General features: G+C 60.2%; 2 protein-coding genes across 2 annotated transcripts; both read left to right on the top strand.

The window, feature by feature from the left end:
• The first annotated feature begins 492 nt into the window (after positions 1–492).
• ADCK2 (aarF domain containing kinase 2) lies at positions 493–11,107 on the top strand. The gene is made up of 8 exons (XM_056123920.1): positions 493–1,555; positions 3,556–3,702; positions 4,727–4,855; positions 6,624–6,719; positions 7,585–7,803; positions 8,912–9,040; positions 9,184–9,237; positions 10,887–11,107. The coding sequence occupies exons 1-8, from the start codon at positions 701–703 to the stop codon at positions 11,025–11,027; spliced, it is 1,770 nt and encodes a 589-aa protein (XP_055979895.1). The 5' UTR covers positions 493–700; the 3' UTR covers positions 11,028–11,107.
• Positions 11,108–12,740: 1,633 nt separating this feature from the next.
• On the top strand, positions 12,741–17,429 carry NDUFB2 (NADH:ubiquinone oxidoreductase subunit B2). Its single transcript, XM_056124045.1, has 4 exons — positions 12,741–12,898; positions 14,518–14,662; positions 16,333–16,432; positions 17,354–17,429. Exons 1-3 carry the CDS (start codon positions 12,801–12,803, stop codon positions 16,405–16,407), a joined length of 318 nt encoding a protein of 105 aa, XP_055980020.1. The 5' UTR covers positions 12,741–12,800; the 3' UTR covers positions 16,408–16,432; positions 17,354–17,429.
• The last annotated feature ends 716 nt before the right edge of the window (positions 17,430–18,145 follow it).

Genomic DNA, 18,145 nt, shown 5'->3' with positions numbered 1-18,145 from the left:
GCCCAGGTGGGCGCGGCGCCCCACGGGCCGCGTCCGCTTTAAGGGGCCGTCCAGGGCGGGGCCTCGGGCCGCCGGGCCCGGCGGCCTCTGCGTCCCGGTGTCCGGCTCCGGGGACTCGGCCGTCCGCTCTTGGCTCTGCTGCTCGAACCTCGGCGCCCGGGCCCCGCGCACCCCCGTCCCCGGGCCCTATCCCGCGCCCCGCGGTCCCCCCTCGGCCGCTCCGGCCCCCACGGTCGGATCCGGGGCGGGGACTGGGCCGCGCGTCACCCGGCTGCGCCGTGGGCACCCTCCCCAGATCGGGAAACGCTCGGCGCGGGCCCCGTTGGGGAAACGCTCGGTGCGGGTCCCGTTGGTGGAACGCTGGTCGCGGGTCCCGTTGGGGAAAGGCTGGGCGCGGGTCCCGTTGGTGGAACGCTGGTCGCGGGTCCCGTTGGGGAAACGCTGGGCGCGGGTCCCCTTGGAGAAACGCTGGGCGCGGGTCCCCGTTGGTGAAACCTTGGTGGAAAGCTGAGCGCGGGTCCCGTTTGGGGAAAGCTGAACGCGGGTCCCCGCTCGGGAAACGCTCGGCGCGGGTCCCCTTAGTGGAACGCTCGGCGCGGGTCCCCGTTCGGGGAACGCTTCGGCGCGGCCGGGAGCGCGGCCACATGCCGCAGCGTGAGTGGGGGGCAGCCAGGCTCGGCCGCGGCGGGTCCCCGCGAGGATGGGGACCCCGTGGCGCGTGTGGGTCCGGGCGTGCGCGTGGCGCCTGAGGCGCGCGGGGCTCCGCGAGGAGCTGTTCTGCACCGCGTCGGGGCCCGCGGGGGGCGCGCGCCGGGACCGGCTCTGTTGGCTACTGGTGGGCGCTTTCCCCAGACTCCTCTGGGCCCCCGGGGAGCCCGCGGACGGGGGTCCCGGGCGGCCGGGCCCGCAGAGCTGGAGCGAGTTGGCCGGGCGGGGGCCGTCGGGGCGCGGCTCCCTCGAGCCGTGGCCCGGTTCGCTGCTGCGGTACCTCCGGATCGGGCTGCGGGCCGCCAGCCTCCTGCTGAGGTTCTTCCCGCTCCTCGCCCTCTACCCCCTCACCTACCTGGCGCCCGGCGCCACGGGCCTCTGGCTGCATCTGCTCCTCAAGGCCACGGAGGCCGCGGGCCCCACCTACATCAAACTGGGCCAGTGGGCCAGCACGCGGCGGGACGTGTTCTCCGAGGCCTTCTGCGCGCGCTTCTCCAAGCTGCACGTGCGCGTCACCCCGCACCCCTGGGCGCACACCGAGCTCTTCCTGCGCCAGGCCTTCGGGGACGACTGGGGGAAGGTGCTCCGCTTCTCCCAGCGGGAGCCCGTGGGCTCGGGCTGCGTGGCTCAGGTGTACAAGGCGCACGCGGACCCCGGCTTCCTGGAGCAGAAACTCCCTGGCCGCAGCCCCTGGGGCCCGGTGGGAAGCCTGGCCGACCAATCGTTGATAGAAAGACTGCTCCTGCCCCGGACTGCGCCGCTGCTCCCACCCAATGCAGTTCCGGCTCAGCCCCCGGAGCCCGTCCACCAGCCTGAGCAAGCCCACCTCATCCCGGTGGCAGTGAAAGTAAGTGCTTGGGGTCTTCGGCCGGGCCCACCCTGTCTGTGAACTAACTGCGCGGCCCAATCTGTCCTTGCTTTTGGCCCACTCACCGGTGGAGGGGACACTGCTCTTGACTCAGTGCTCTTTGGCAGCCGCTGCTAAGGCCTATCCCGAGCTGTCTTCCCGCCCTGCGTCATGTCACCGGTCAGCCTGACTTTTGTCTGAACGCCTGCAGTGGACAGGCTGTTCTATTTCACTCTGGGCGTTGGGAGGGTGCATGACCCAGGTGTCAAAGCGAAGGGCCTGGCCCACAGGGCATTGCATTTACCTTTTCATGCATCTTGGTCGGAGTTGGAGCTCCGGCACCTCCTGGGGTTCCCCAGAACCTGCTGGTTGTGCTCCCTCAGCGCAGAGCCTGGATGCTACTGGATGTGGCCCCCAAACAAAACCCGAAGTGGCCCGGCTGACCTGCTTGGGGCAGGTGGGCAAGATCAGCATGGGTCAGATGGTGGCAGTCGTGGAGCAGGGGGGAGTCGCTGCCCTCTCAGGTCCCCCCACTTCCCACCCCTTTTCTCTGTCCACGAAGCACATCCCCAGGGAACCTGTTAAGTAGTAGGCGCTCCTGAAATTCTCTTCGCCGCTTTGAAAAACTGTGGGCCCCCCACCCAACCTGAAACGTGTTCAAGCAAGGAGGTGTGGCGTTTTTTGTTTTTTTCTTTCTTTTTGGGTCACACCTGGCGATGCACAGGGGTTACTCCTGGCTCTGCTCTCAGGAATTACTCCTGGCGGTGCTCAGGGGACGCTATGGGATGCTGGGAATCGAACTCGGGTCGGCCGCGTGCAAGGCAAACGCCTGTGTGCTATCACTCCAGCCCCAGAGGTGTGGCTTTGTAGGGCCGCTGCAAGAGACGCTGGTGCCCAGGCACCTTTGGGCACCGCTGTCTCTGTCCCATGTTCCTGCCGCTCTGCGCTCAGTTGTTATTCTGTGCCTTCCAGGCGGGCGTTTATTCTACTTGGATCCATTTATTTCCATATATATGTGTGTAGGATAACACTGTTTTGTCCTTCCTCAGTAGCTTAGGTTTACCAGGTCACACCCATCTAAGGACACTGAACTTGTAAGCAATGTCCTTTCTGTATGGACACAGGAAGACAGTTAATATTATGCTTTGTAACTTGGGAGTTGATTGACTCTGAATAATATTTACTCCTGGGCATCTGCTTTCTTGACTCAGTTGCCCTTAGTTCCTAGCACCCAAAAAGCAGGGTCCCGACAATGGACTGAATGGACCCAGGGCAAGCTGTGAGCTACCCTGGCATATGTGTATGTATATATATCACGACCATCCTGTTATTCGTCGATTGCCTCCAGCGGTAACATCTCCTTCGTCCTAGCCCTGAGATTTTTAAAAAAGTGCCATATTCAAGGCTCTTTCAGAGTTAGGAGAATGAGACCCATCATTGTTACTGGAATTTGGCATATTGGGTACGCCACAGGGAGTTTGCCAGACTCTGCCGTGTGGGCAGGTTACATTCGGTAGCCAGTTTGTCCAAAGTAGGAATGAGAAAATAAGATGTTGCGCGGCCACAAATGCGGCTGCGCGCTTCTGGGAGCTGGGTTTTATAGTCTCAGAGTCTTGGCCGTTGATGGGATTACACAGCGCCAGGGGGCCAGTTGGTGGGTGTGACCCCTGCCTACTGGAATTTGGAGGATCTGGGTGGAGGATGCTCAGCCCCGATCTGAGTAGGCTTGGATAAAAATATATATTTTGCCACACCCAGTGATGCTCAGGGCTTACTCCTGGCTCTGCACTCAGGAATCATTCCTGGCGGTGCTCAGGGGACTCTACGGGATGCCGGGGATCGAACCCTGGTCAGCCACCTGTAAGGCAAGTGCCCTCCCCGCTGTTCTATCTCTCCGCTCTTAGACTTTCTTTTTATCTGCTTTGGGGGACACTCCCTGCAAGTGCTGGGGCAGCCCCCCTATGCCGCCTCTCCGGCCCTCACTGACCCTCTTCCAACAGGTGTTGCACCCGGGCCTGATCTCTCAGGTGCAGATGGACCTGCAGCTGATGAAGATGGGCAGCCGAGTGCTGGGCCTTCTGCCGGGAGTCCAGTGGCTCAGCTTGCCTGAGATCGTGGAGGAGTTCGAGAAGCTCATGGTCCAGCAGGTGAAGTCTCGTCCCATCACTAGCACATCCCTACCTGGTGCTGGCCAGCATTAGTGAGTCCTGGCCAGGCCGGTGCGTGAATATGGGCAGGGAAGGCCAATGGTCAAGGTGGCCGTTGCACAGAGTGGAGGCAGACCCAGCCCTGCACTCAGGGCCCCGGCTTCCTTCCACCTGTCACCCGGAGTCAGTGTGGCTGAGGGATAGAGCAGGAGCACCAGGTGACACTGGAGTGGTCACACGGGTCTCTTGGAATATGGGGGGGGCGGCGGGGAGGAAGGTACTCAGACTCAGAGCTGGACACACAGCAAAATTCATTGAAAAAGAAACTCTCAGGCCCGGGAGGGACTTAATTTAGCACTGTATCAAGGTTGGGTCATTTTGTGGCATTTTTTTGTAGGAAAACTGGGTTTTCCTACAAGACCTCATGACATTTACCTGTCCAAGGCCCAGGGGGTTTCCCAGAGATGTCTTATTAATTGAGGGCCCGTGGTTGTTGCTAATAATTTGTTGTTCCTATTGAGGATGGGGGTGGGGAGACTGTTTATTTACGACCTGGGCTGGGTGGTGGGGGGGTCTTTAATGACATGGACTTTATTTAAGACCTTTCAACTGACCTCAGCTCAGGTATTGCCTGTGGTCTCTCTGAGGCCTGGCGCAGAATTCCTGGTCCCAGAAAGGGTGGACAGTACAGCAGGCTGGGTGCCTGCCTTGAAAGTGGTGAATCTCGGTTGAACCCTGCTGTGGTCCCCGAGGGCAGAGCCAGGAGCATGCAGTGTGGCCGGGATAAGGTGCCTGTCATTTGGGGACTGGAGGGAGAGCTGACAAAGGTCACAGCCCAGGGAAAGGCGCCTCCTGCTGGGGAGAAGGAGAGTTGCAACCCGCCGTCCTGCAGGGGACCTGCCCCTAGCTCTGAGGAGCCCCTGGTCACAGAGAGCCACCCCCTGGGCCCCTCCAGGAGCCACGAGGGGCGGGCAGGCGCACCTCTGCGCCGCCTGCTCCACTCTTTGCCTCCGTTTCCCTGCAGATTGACCTGCGGTATGAGGCTCGGAATCTCGAACATTTCCAGTGCAACTTCCTGAACGTGAATTCCGTCAAGTTCCCCACCCCTCTGCGGCCCTTTGTCACCAGGGAGGTCTTGGTGGAGACTTATGAGGTGAGACAGGCTGTCCCCGAAAACGAGGGATGGGGCAGCAGGAGGCCGCCCTTGGCATGAGACCCCCGAGGTCTGTTAGTGCCTGTTAGTGCCGTCAGGGCAGGGAGGCTGTGCAGAGAGCCCGAGTGACAGCAGGAAGGTGCGACCCTGAGATCCCACAGCTCAGAGGGCCCAGCGCTGTCAGCTGTGTGACCTTGAGCAAGTCGCTTCAACGCTCTGGGCTTTAGTTCTCTTATTTGCCTGTTTGGGTACAAGAGCTGTCTCCAGGGCTGCTTGGACAGTCAAACTAGCCCGGGCCGGGAGTGGCCATGCTAGGGCGCCTGGTCTAGCCTGGGCCTTGGAGTGGCCCTAGTTTCCCCCAGCCTAATCACATCAGCCGCCAGCATTGCAGAAGCTGCCCCTTGCCCCCCAGCACTGAGCACGGAGAGGGCCCCCATTCCCAGACACACTTGTATTCTCCAAAATGCACCCACCCAAGTGTGCACGCACCACCCTCTCCCGCTTCTCCCTTTTTCCCTGTCATTTTCCTGCCAAGCTCAGGAATGAACAACGAACTGTGGTTCATTCATGCTCTAAGGGCAGATGATTTTTTTTTTTTTTTACTGTGGTTTCATTAGGGATTTGGACAATTTTTGTAGGTCCACTCCAGTTGAGACTATTCCGCAGACACATTTTAATTTTTTTGTGGTTCTGGGAATTGAACTTAGGACCGCATACGTGCAAGGCAAGTGCTTTTTCTGCTGCACAGCCGCTCTGGACTGTTTTTTTTTTCTTTTTGGGTCACACCCGGCGATGCACAGGGGTTACTCCTGGCTCTGCACTCAGGAGTTACTCCTGGCGGTGCTCAGGGGACCATATGGGATGCTGGGAATCGAACCCGGGTCGGCCGTGTGCAAGGCAAACGCCCTACCCGCTGTGCTATCTCTCCAGCCCCTCCGGACTGTTTTTATATTGGCTCATATTTGCTGGTGTCAGGGGCTCCTTCTGGCTCAGGGGCTACTCTCAGCAGTGTTGGGGACCAAATCAGCGCCCACGTGCAGACCCCCCTGAGTCTGCTAACCTCCCTCCCCCATTTATTAATATTATTATTTTTCTCTTTTTGGGTCACACCCAGCGATGCTCAGGGGTTCCTCCTGGCTCTGCACTCAGGAATTACTCTTGGCGGTGCTTGGGGGACCATAAGGGATGCCGGGGATCGAACTTGGGTTGGACGCGTGCAAGGCAAACACCCTACCCGCTGTGCTATCGCTCCAGCCCCCTTTGAGCCATATGTGGAGAGGACTCCGTACAGTGCTCAGGGGGTCCGTGTGGTGCTAGGGATTGCACCGGGCCTCCTGCTGCACTGTGTATGCTCAGGTTGTTCAGAGATTCTTCTGGCTTTCTGTTATTGTTGTAGGGTGACAGCCCTGGCATTTCTGGGGGTGGGAGGGGGGTGTCCTGTGGTTCCAGGGTTCAAACCCAGGGCCTTGCATGTTCAGTGTGTCTCCACTGCTCTGAGCCCTGCCTTTGAGCTGATTTGTTCTCAACTCTGCGCCCACCCTGCCCTTTCCTGGGACACTGTAAGCTGTGGGTGGCAGAGTCAGTGTGGGGAGGGGGGGTGCTTTCCTTCTGAAAAGGGGGACAGAAAGGGGATGTGCTCGGGGGACAAACTCACTAGGGGCGCTTTGGGTCATGCCTGCTCCTGGGGCCAGGATGCAGCTGTGGCCTTGGGTATGGAGTGAGACAGGCAGAGCGCGCAGAAAGAGCCTGGGTCCCCTTCCCATCACAGGAGAGCGTGCCCGTGTCCAGCTTCCAGCAGGCCGGGACTCCGGTGCCCGTGAAGAGGAAGATTGCACGACTTGGCATCAACATGCTGCTGAAGATGGTGTGTGGGGGGCTGTGTGTGGGGAGGGGCTGGGGCCGAGACCGGGTCATGCTGCCATGCTGGGTGGGGCCGTTACCTTTTGCTTTTTTTTTTGGGGGGGGGGGTCAAGCTCAGTGATACACGGGGGTTACTCCTGGCTCATGCACTCAGGAATTCCTCCTGGCGGTGGTCCCCCAGTGGTGCTCAGAGGACTGTATGGGATGCTGGGAATTGAACCTGGGTTGGCCACATGCAAGGCAAATGTGTTATCGGTCCTGCTCCTGCTCTTTTTTTTTTTTTTTTTTTTTTGCTTTTTGGGTCACACCTGGCGATGCACAGGGGTTACTACTGTCTCTGCACTCAGGAGTTACTCCTGGCGGTGCTCAGGGGACCATATGGGGTGCTGGGAATCGAACCTGGGTCGGCCGTGTGCAAGGCAAACGACCCACCCGCTGTGCTATCTCTCCAGCCCCTGCTCTTTGGTTTTGAGCCCACACCTGGCAGTACACTGAGGTCTCCAGACACAGTCCTGGGGGAAGGTGGGAGATTATGGTGGTGGTGGGCTGAAACTGGGACCCTCCCTGCACATGCATGCCAGCTATCTTTTTTTAAGGGTTGGGAACCGTACTGGGTGCTGGCAACTGAACCCGAGCTGGCCACATGCAAGGCCAACACCTTGCCTGCTGTACTACCTCTCCAGCCCCAAGTTGCTTTCATTTTTCCTTTTGCTTTGCGGTCACCCCATGGGGTGGCTGGTGCTCCCGGGACCCTGTGCTTCTAGAACCAGCCACCTGGGGTTGGCATCGCTCGAGGCTAGAAGCTGGGGTTCCTGCGTGTGCTCCCTGACTCATCTTCGTTGCCTTCACGGGCACTTGACTCTTTGCAGATATTTGTGGACAACTTCGTCCACGCCGACCTCCACCCGGGGAACATCCTGGTGCAGGGCGCCGAGGGCTCTCCCGAGGGCCAGGGGTCCCCGCTGCCACCTGCCGCCGCCCCCCACCCACTGCGCCTCGTGCTGCTGGATGCGGGCATTGTGGCCGAGCTGCAGGCTGCTGACCTGAGCAACTTCCGGGCCGTCTTCACGGCCGTGGCCTTGGGCCAGGTGAGAGCAGGCAGGGCGGGTGATGCCCGGGAACATCCTGGCTGGAGCAGCGTCTCCTCCGCAGTTGCGGCTCTGAGGCGGCAGCCTTACCCGGGAAGGACCCCTGTGCACTGAGGGCCCCATGTGGACTCAGGGATGGCACCGTGGGGGGCGTCCGTGCCTCCCATCCTGCCCATTGTCTGTCTGCTGGCGGCCTTTTTGCTTTTGCTCGGGGCCCTCCCAGGTCTGGGGCATGTGGTGCTGAGGACTCTGTCCCCAGACGTGAGCCCCAGGCTGCTGAGAGGTGCCGCGGGGGGCCACAGCCTCCACGGGCATCACAATTGGGGCCTTCCAGGCTCTGTTGGCTAAGGTGAAGCTGTAGTGAGAGGGACTCAGCCCAGTGCTGAATGGACTTAGCCCTGGGGGTGTATCCAGAGGGGGGACATTGAAGAGCCCCGGCCCCCAGCGCCGGAGCACTGGCCTTGAGTGAGGCCCTGGGTTCTCGACCCCAGCACCACAAGAACACAAAACCCCACATCCCTCAGCTGCAGAATTCTTCAGCAAGAAAAAGACTCCGAGAAGCCAACGGGGACAGTGAGGAGGCAGGGAGCCGTCCCAAGACCTGGCCAAGCCTGTCTCAGGCATGGTGTGCAGGGGTGCCTCTGCCCAGGCCATAGCCCAAGGAGGGCTGCGAGGCATCAGCAGGCCACTGGGACGGGCACATGGCGGGACCTGAGTCAGGGTGAAGGGGCAGAGGTATGGTGGGTGGGGGCCTCTGGGATGGAGCCTGGGGCCTGGGAGCAGGCCAGGCTGCTTGTCAGCAGTGCCTGCCAGGCCCGAGCCGCAGACCTGGCTGGCCTCTGCTTAGCCCGGATACATGATGTTCACAGGGCGGGGGTTGGGAAAGTCCCTGGGAGGCCAGGGCAAGGCAGAAGCACTGAAGAGGGGTTTGGACAGAACATCTTCTGTTTGGGGGCCCCACCTGGCAGTGTTGGGGCCCAGCCGTGCAGTTCCTGGTGCCGGGGCGGAACCACTGTCCCCAGCATCTAGCTTTCTGCCGTGCTGGGGGTCCATCCCGGCCTCAGCCCTGAGCCGCCCCCCCAACACTCTTTCCCTTGCCGCCCCTCAGGGTCAGAGGGTGGCCGAGCTCATCCTGCACCATGCCCGGGCCAGCGAGTGCAGGGACGTGGAGGCCTTCAAGGCGGAGATGGCCAGGCTGGTGGCGCAGGCCCGGGAGAAGACCATCACCCTGGAGAAGGTGAGCAGCTCAGCGGCTGGGCGGAGCGTGTGTTTCTGGGGGTGGGTGGGGGGGTGTTGGGGGTGGCAAGGGTGGCGATGTCAGGGCCGGGGTGGGGAGCGACGGACCCCCACGTGCGCTGCAGCCCCCCCTCTCTCTTCCAGCTCCAAGTCTCCAGCCTCCTGTCCAGTGTCTTTAAGCTGCTGATGACTCACAAGGTGAGGTGCTGGGCGCGCCCCCTGGGACTCTGCCGGCTGTGGGGGGTGGGGGTGGCCTCCCGGGGAAGCTGCTGCTTGTCCTGCGGCTGCTTTTCGCTTTTCTTTTTTGGTGTGGTGCTGGGGATCGAACCCTGGGCCTCACGCAAGTGCTTGGTCATTGACTCACATCCTCAGCCCAACATCTGGTTCATTGGTTTGGGTTGGTTTGGGGTGGAGGGGCACACATCTGGCCATACTCAGGGGCTTCCTAGATGCTGTCTGCGGGTGGGAGGCCTGGAATGCAAAACCAGAGTAGCCCACCGAGTCTCCCAGACCCCAGGACTGTGCCTGGGGGGGGTGTCCGATCAAGCACCCGTCATGAAGCCCATCTCAGCAGTGCGAACATGGCCTGATTGAGCCGGTTCCTGCCTTTCCCCTCTCCGCTCGGGGTGATTCTTTGGTGTTTGGATTAGGGGCCACCCCTGGAGGTGCTCAGGGGACTGTATGCAGTGCCATGGAGCCCTGAGTTTGCTGCGGGCAAGGCAAGCACCCTACCCCTGGTATTACGGAGCCAGCCCCGCAAGTTCTGAGGTGTCACCTGGGGACTGGGAGAGCTGGAATCACTCGGGGAATGAAAGGGTTTGGGGAGGGACGGGACCGGATACCCCTTCCCAAGAGCTTAGTGGGCGCTGGAGTGGAGGAGGTGGAGGCCGTGGTTCCTCACGCTCACAGGCTGCCCGGAGGGCCGGTCCGGGTCGTGCCAAGGGGACCCCACTCTGCTGCCACTCTCAGCACCCGACACAGCTGGCATCTCCTCAGCATTCCCGCAGGCCAGCAGGTGCCATGGCCGCACGGGGTCACCTCCTCCCCCTTCTTCAGTTTCATCCACCTGAGAAACAGATTTTCTTTGGGCCACACCCAGTGGTGCTAAAGGTTTACTCCTGGCTCTGTGCTCACTCCAGGTGGGCTCGCGGGACCAGACGGAGTCCTGGGTATCAAAGCCAGGGGGCCACATGCAAGGCAAATGCCCTCCCCACCGTATTGTTGCTCTGGGCCCTGTAGCCTTTCCATTTTGAGAGATGCCAACACCCTCAGAAGGAGTCTTTTTAAAAATTTTTTAAACCTTTTTTGGGTCACACCCGGCAATGCACAGGGGTTACTCTTGGCTCTGCTCTCAGGAATTACCCCTGGCGGTGCTCAGGGGACCACATGGGATGCTGGGAATCGAACCCGGATTGACCGTGTGCAAGGCAAACACCCTACCCACTGTGCCATCACTCCAGCTCCAGGAGGAGTATTTAAAAAAAAAAATTTTTTTTTATCCTTTTGGGTCACACCCAGCGATGCTCAGGAATTACTCCTGGCGGTGCTCGGGGACCACAGGGGATGCTGGGAATCGAACCTGGATCGGCTATGCAGCGAGGCAAATGCCCTGCCTGCTGTGCTATCGCTCCAGCCCCTCAGAAGGAGTCTTAACAGTTCATCTGTTCAGGGTTCATTGCTGTTTAGATCACCCCACGCCCACACAGACCCAGACCAGCTCATACAACCTCAGGTTTCCTGGACATGTGCAGGGGAAAGAGGGAAGGGGCTGGAATGTCAGGTGGTGGTGAAAACCGCATGGCACAATGACTGACCCGGGTCTCGGAGCTGCCGCGTTTCTGCTGCAGGTGAAGCTTGAGAGCAATTTTGCCTCCATCGTGTTTGCCATCATGGTGCTGGAGGGGCTTGGCCGCTCACTGGACCCCAAGCTGGACATTCTGGATGCCGCCAAACCCTTCCTGTTGAAAGGACTGGCCGCCGCCCCCTGACCGGAACCCTGGGCCGCACTCTCAGCTGGACCGCTTGCAAACAGGGGCGTATGTCGGGCGTCCTGTGCTTTTCCCTGGACTGTGGGGGTGGAAGGGGAGGGAGATGTCTCCATCCAACCCTGGGCACTGGGCCTGGGGCCAAGGGCACCTTAGTTCAGGGACTGTGTTTGGTGGAGGAGGAGAAAGAATAAACTTATTTTGTTTCCTTCTGTGTTTTTCTCGCTCCTTCTACTGAAAGGCGCCTAGTTCCCAGAGACTGACATTTTGATCACATACACAGGGGTTAGAGAAATAGTACAGGGGTTAGGTTGCTTGCCTCGAGGTAGCCAATGAGGGTTCAGGTTTGATCCTTGGCACTACCAAGAGTGGCTCCTGAGCACTGCAGGGCGTGGCCAAAAATCTATTTCCACAGAATGCCAGTGGACAGGGCCAGTTTCTTTCCTTATGTACCCTATAAGTGCGGTAACCAAGGTTTTGCAGGTCCTATACAAGTAGGGCCAGTTTCACTGAACTTCAAATAGTCTTCTTGATAAGTTTTAGCCGACTTGTTGCTGAATTTTATTGCAAGGTTAAAAGCAGCAAGCCAGGGTCGGGAAGAGTAACATACAGGTTCAGGGCCCTGCGTTGCAAGCTAGCACTGGGTCACAAGTTCACCCCCAGGGTACTATGAGTTCACCCCCAAGGGTACCACGTGTGCCAAGCGTGACCCTGGCAGAGATCCTGTGTGCCCTGCAGAGCCAGCAGGCAATTCCCTGCTGCAAGGCAGCCAGGCGCACGTAGGCACCACAGAAAGGGTTGTGCAAGCCTGGCACTGGCATTAGCACCACCACAACCTGCCCCTCCAGGAGCAGCGCGATGCCACAAGGAACGGAACGCACACCGCGGCAGCGACCACACGCAGAACAGCCCCCAAACAACCGGCTGATTGGCCCAAAACACCTGAGTGCGCAGCCCAAGTGATAACACCAGTCCACAAGTGGGAGTATCTGTGTGTGTGTGTGAGAGAGAGAGAGACGCTGGGGCACAATTTGGAGACTTCTGCAAACATTATGAACAGAACTCCATATAAATAATCAGACAATCTTGCTCATCTGCGGAATACACAGAAACAAGCAAGGAGGAAGGGGGAAAAAAATAAGGGTCAGCCAATCTCCCGGGTCAACAAACGCTGAGTCGCGATTTACTGGGATCCGGTGGGGTGGCGGGGGTCAAGGAGGCTGTAAAGGGGCGTTCGAGTATTCCTGCGATACAGCGGTCAGAAATTGCTACAAATAAAATACAATAAGAGGCGGGGGGAGGGGGCTGGAGCAATAGCACTGCAGGTAGGGCGTTTTGCCTTGCACGCGGCCCACCCGGGTTCGATTCCCAGCATCCCATAAGGTCCCCTGAGCACCGCCAGAGGTAATTCCTGAGTGCAGAGCCAGGAGTAACCCCTGTGCATCGCCAGGTGTGACACCCCCACCCCCCAAAAAAAAAGCAAAACCAAGAGGCTGGAAGCTCTGGAAACACCGCGCGGGGGGGGAGGGGCACCCCGAGGGTCCGCGCAGGTCCGGGGAAGGTCGCGGGGCGGCGCCGAGTCCTGGCTCGGCGTTGGGTTCCCGCGGGGGCCACGGCGTGTCCACGGGCCGTCCCCGCCGGCGTGCGCGCCCCACCTCTCGGGGACACCGTCCCGCGCCCCTCCCCCGGGGAGGCGCAGGCCGATGACGTCAGGCGGGCGCGGGGAAGTGACGTCGCGGAGGCGCGGCGGGCACGGCTGGGTGGACGCGGGCTGGCATGTCGGCGCTGACGCGAGTTGCGCCCTTCGTCCGCCTCGGACGCCGCCTCTTCAGGGGCGTCCGTGCGCAGGAGGCGGGGGGCGCCGGAGTGCGCCGGTGAGTGTCGGCGGGGGCCGAGGCTTCGCCCGTTGGGAGGGGAAAGTGCCCGTGTCCGGGGCGCCCTCACCTTGACGCGCGGCTCCGGGACCTTGCGGCGACCCCTCGCCCCGAGGCATGCTGGGATTTGTAGTGCGGCCGCGCGGGGCGGGGCCTGCGGGTGGGGCGGGGCTTGAGGGTGGGCGGGGCGGGGCCGGCTCCGTTGCCTTCCTTACTCCGGGTTCGATCCCCACCACCCCATATGGTCTCCCGAACCCGCCGGGAGAGATCTCTGAGCATACAGCCAGGAGTAAGCTCTGAGCTCTTTCGGATGTAGCCCCCAAATAAGCACCCCCCCCCCCCAACTCTCAACCAAGCAGGGGCCAGAGAGATGGTACAGGACTACTTTGCACTTACCTTGTATGCTGCCGACCCAGGTTCGATCCCCGGCATCCCGGATGGTCCCCCCGAGCCCACTAGGAGTGATTCCTGAGTGCAGAGTCAGGAGCAACTCCAGCGTCGCTAGGTTTGGGCCCCAAACCAAACAAAAATATAGACCTTCACTACCCCGGAGCTGGTCTTGAGAATTCCCAGGTGAATGTGGCTTAGAGGAGGTGAGGACGCACCTGGTGGAGAAGACAGCCTCTGGCTGGTGCTTTTTTTTTTCTTTTTGAGTCACACCCAGCGGTGCTCAGGGGTTACTTCTGGCTCATGCACTCAGGAATTACTCCTGTCCGTGCTTGGAGGACCATATGGGATGCTTGGAATCGAACCTGGGTTGGGCCGCTTGCAAGGCAAACACCCTACCCGCTGTGCTATTACTCCAGCCCCTGGCTGGTGCTTTGAGGCCTCCAGTGGGGGGTCCGCAAGAGACAGAGGCTAGGTGGGGACCCTGGGCGGGGGAGGGAATGGCAAAGCTGCCGGAGACCTGGCTTAGAGATATGGGGCAGAGGTGATAGCGAGTTTTGGAGATTTGGTTTGTTTGGGGGCCACACCTAGCGGTGTTCAAGGAAACAACTTGAAGCCTGAGTTGCTCACTCCTTTGAGATATCTCCCGGATATCTTAGCGATTTAATTTGTTTGTTTTTGTGTCACTCCTGGCCATGCTTGGGGCTTACTCCTGGCTCTGAGCTCAGGGATCACCCCACCTGGTCCTTGGGGGGACCAAATGGGGTGCCGGGAATCGAACCTGGATCAGCTGCTTGCCAGGCAAGCGTCTTACCTGTTGTGCTATCTCCCCTAAGTTTTTGTTCAAAAATTTTTAAGTTTTGGAGCCCCATGGGCACATCCGGTGGTTGTGGCCAACGAGTGGTTCCAAAGTACTGCCCAAGGAGGAGGTGATGCTCGGACCTCGTGATGCCAGGACGAGGCCCTGGTGCGTGCCAGGCCCTGTCCTGACCTACGTCATCTCCGGCCTGCAGTGCTTGTCTCCTGAACCGGATGGTCAGACCCTTACTCCGGCCGCAGGGCCGCGAGCACTCAGGAAGTGAACCTCAGGCCTCGCCTTTGGAGAGTCCAGGCGGGTCCTGGCTGCTCCGCAGATCCGAGGCAGCCCTAGAGAAACGGACGTTTGCGGGGGCTTGTGCGGGAGAAAACGCGAGGGTGGGCTTCTGGGCTCTGAGCCGTGTTTCGCCCCCCAGGGCCGGCGGCGGGGTGCACATCGAGCCCCGCTACCGCCAGTTCCCGGAGCTGACGCGCTCGCAGGTGGTCCAGGCCGAGTTCTTCAGCGCCACCATGTGGTTCTGGATTCTCTGGCGCCTCTGGCACGACTACGACGCGGTGCTGGTGAGTGGCGGAGGGACGAGGGCCCGGGGGCCCGTGGTGGGTAATCAACGAGTTTCTTTGCTGTTTAGGTTTTGGTTTTGGGCCACACCTGGCGGTGTTGGGGGGTTACTCCTGGCTCTGCGCTCAGGGGTCACTCCAGGTGGGGCTCAGGACCATAGGGGGCAGCTCGGGTGCAAGGCAAGGGCCTCCCTCCTGTGCTCTCCTCCCCCCTCCCCCCCCAGTTTTGCTGGTTTGAGCAACATTTTGTTTTATTTATTTATTTATTTATTTATTTTGCATTTTGGGTCACACCCGGCAATGCACAGGGGTTCCTCCTGGCTCTGCGCTCAGGAATTACCCCTGGCGGTGCTCAGGGGACCATATGGGATGTTGGGAATCGAACCCAGGTTGGCTGCGTGCAAGGCAAATGCCCTACCCGCTGTGCTATTGCTCCAGCCCCACATTTTATTTTTCTTTTATGGAACCGGGGCACACCTGGTCATGCCCAGGCTACTCTCGAGGGTGCTGGGAGTCAGACTGGGGACTCTGGACGGACAGCTGACCTCTCCTTGGCCCTGCCTCTGGCAGTTTCTCTGCTTATTTCCCTTCACCTGGTTGCCTTTGTGTTGTTTAATTTTTGGGTTTTGGGCCACGCCTGGCTGTACTCGGGGCTTCCTCCTGGCTCCGAACTCGCGGTTTGCCTCCGGCAGTGTTAGGGGGACCCGGTCAGCTGCAAGGCACGAGCCCACCTCTTGTCCTCATATGCCAGCCCCCCTCGCCTGTGGCTGTTTTATCTGACAGGAGCCCAGATGCTCAGTATCTGGTTCTTTTTCCCTCCACCCGAGTGTCTGGCTCTGCTTGCAGACATCAGAGTCAGCCCATCCGTGCAGCTGCCCATGGCCATTGGTTTTCTTTTGGTCTTTTTCCCTTTTTTTCCCCCCTTTTTAATTTTTATTTTACTTATTTTGGGATGGTGGAGCTTGAACCCTGACCTCTTACAGAGCGTGTCCCCTAGTACTGAGGGACACTCCGGCCCCCGTTTTATCATTCCCTTCCCTTTTTTCCCCCTTTCGTCTCTGACTTCTTATTCCTGGGCCTGCTGCCCTTTGTTGTGGCCTTTTTTATTCCTCGGTTGGTGTTTCTCTTAGGTTTCCCCTGCTCGGCGCCGGGCTGCAGGGCTGCCGCGGCCCCTGTTTGCCATGCTTGGAGGGGCTCGCCCGCCCACCTCAGCCTCAGCCAAGCTTCTGTCAAACTGAAGCCCCAGCGCTTGGCACTGCCACCAGGCCTGGGGTTGGCCGCAGGGAGAGGGCGCGTCCGCCCCTGTGGCCTGGTCATAGCGGCTTCGGGCCCCACCGTGTCTGTGCACGTGCTGGCGCCGTGGAACCCCAGACGCCCTGCATGGGCCCATTAGGCGGGCGCTTTTACCAGGGTTTCTTCTGAAGTGGAACCTGGTATATGGAACGTCTTTTTTTTTTTTTTTTCTTTTCCTTTTTGGGTCACACCCAGCGCTATGCTCAGGGGTTCCTCCTGGCTCTGCACTCAGGAATCACTCCTGGCGGTGCTCAGGGGACCATATGGGATGCCAGGGATCGAACCCGGGTTGGCTGCCTGCGAGGCAAATGCCCTGACCACTGTATCATTGCTCCAGCCCGGAACATTGGTTCTTGACCATTTTCAAATGTCTTCTGCAGGGTCACTTCCCCTACCCGGACCCTTCCCAGTGGACAGACGAGGAGCTGGGTATTCTTCCTGACGATGAGGACTGAGGGACGCCGCCCGCTGCGCGTGGGGGTAGGCTACCACTTCTAATCACGTCTGTTTGCTGGGCTTGTGGGTCACACCAGCAGTGCTCGGGGACTCTCTGGGGTGCTGGGGATCGAACCTGGATTGGCCGCATGCCGGGTAAGCGGCCTCCCTGCTGTGCTCGCTCCAGGCCTGCTTTTCTTTCTCTCGGTGGGGCCGGGGCTGGGACCTTTGCCTCACTCACGCTATTCCCGATCCGTTCCTGGCCCTCGCAGCCAGCGCTCGGAAACAGCGAAAGCCTCTGGCTTCGGCTCTCCCTGACCTTCCCTTTCCGAAAGGGAAGTATGAGGACAGGCGTGTCGGCCACTGGTAGAGTTCTGGCCTTGTGTGAGAGGCCGCGTGTCGGCCCTGGCATTGCCAAGGAAATGGAAAACAAACTCCTTTCCCCCAAAGCACTAAGTGTAAGAGCTAGTACAAGTGGCCAAGGCCGGCCCTGGTTCGATTTTCGGCAACCTCCTCGGGACCTCCAAGCACTGCCTGGAAGCCCCTTGAACCGCTGGGTGTGGCTGACTGCCCCTGGCACCCCCTAAAAGTACTGATAACCTTCACTCAAAAGGCCTCGGGATTCCTAACAGATAGGAAGCGGTGATGGTGGTTGATATCACCAAGAAGGGCTGGGGAGAGACTGAGGGGGGCCCCAGGTGTGACCCCTGCCACTCTGCAAGGGGTGACCCTCAAGATGTCACCATGGGCGGCCCCCACAGGTCAGCTGAAGGGGAGCTGCTTGTCTCTGCGTTGCTGCAGTGAGGGTGCCCAGGCCGCTGGCAGGCTGCCAGTTGTCCTCCCCCCATCCCCCACTGGCTTGTGGCTCCTGGGAGAGACCTGGGGCTTGTCCCTTTCCCCCGAGTCGTGGGGGGAGCAGCTGGGCTGAGTGGGCGACTGACGCTTTCTGCTCTCCTTTCCCTGCAGGGGCTGAGCGATGCTGCGACTTCCTGGCCTCCGTGTTGTACATTCAGATTATAAATTAAAAGTGGTCAAGAACGAGGTTCTGCCTCCTGGATGTGTCTGTCTGACCCCGTCAGCTGCCCTTTCTCGGCGGGTTCTCGGGGCTCTGCACCTGTGGGGCCCTCGAGCTCCTGGCGATGGCCGTGGACAGCGTGCCTTCACGGGCCTGGGACTCCGTCTTGCACACTGATGGGCCAGACGAGACCACACCTCTCTGTGGTGGCCAGTTGTGGCCCAAGTAGCCAGAGGTAGAGCCACCTGTGGCCTCTCCTGTTTGTGGCGGGGCGCTGTGTCAGGTGGTGGGTGTTCAAGACCCGCTTCTGAGTAGGAATTCTTAGGGCCAGGTGAGTGGGGGAGCAGAGGGAACCGGGCCAGAGAGTGTAGAGGAGGTTGGTGCCGGCCTTCCAGCCCGCCAACCTGAACGCCAGCACCAGCAGGGGTCACCCCTGAAACACCTCCGGGCAGCTCATGCCCGACCCCGGGCCCCAGTGAGGAGGTGAAGATACGTCAGTTTTGCAGGCCAGAGAGAGGACAGGGGGGTGGGGTGGTGGTGGTGGGGGGTAAAGCACGGGGCTAGCACCACCGGGTGGTCCCCTGAACCCCGCTTGGTGTCAGGATACTTCCCTTACGGGCTGGAGAGAGGCAGTACAGGAGCAAGGCGCTTACCTTGCATAGCCGACCTGGGTTCCACCCACAGCACTCAAAATGGTCCTCGAGCCTAGAAAGCGATCCCTGGGAGCAGAGCCTGGAGTAAGC

This window comes from Sorex fumeus, unplaced genomic scaffold (genome assembly GCF_029834395.1).
Source record: "Sorex fumeus unplaced genomic scaffold, SorFum_2.1 ptg000048l, whole genome shotgun sequence".
NCBI classification, from domain to species: Eukaryota; Metazoa; Chordata; class Mammalia; order Eulipotyphla; family Soricidae; genus Sorex; species Sorex fumeus.
Note: the sequence above shows the minus strand (reverse complement) of the source record. Positions and strands in the feature narration are given on the sequence as shown.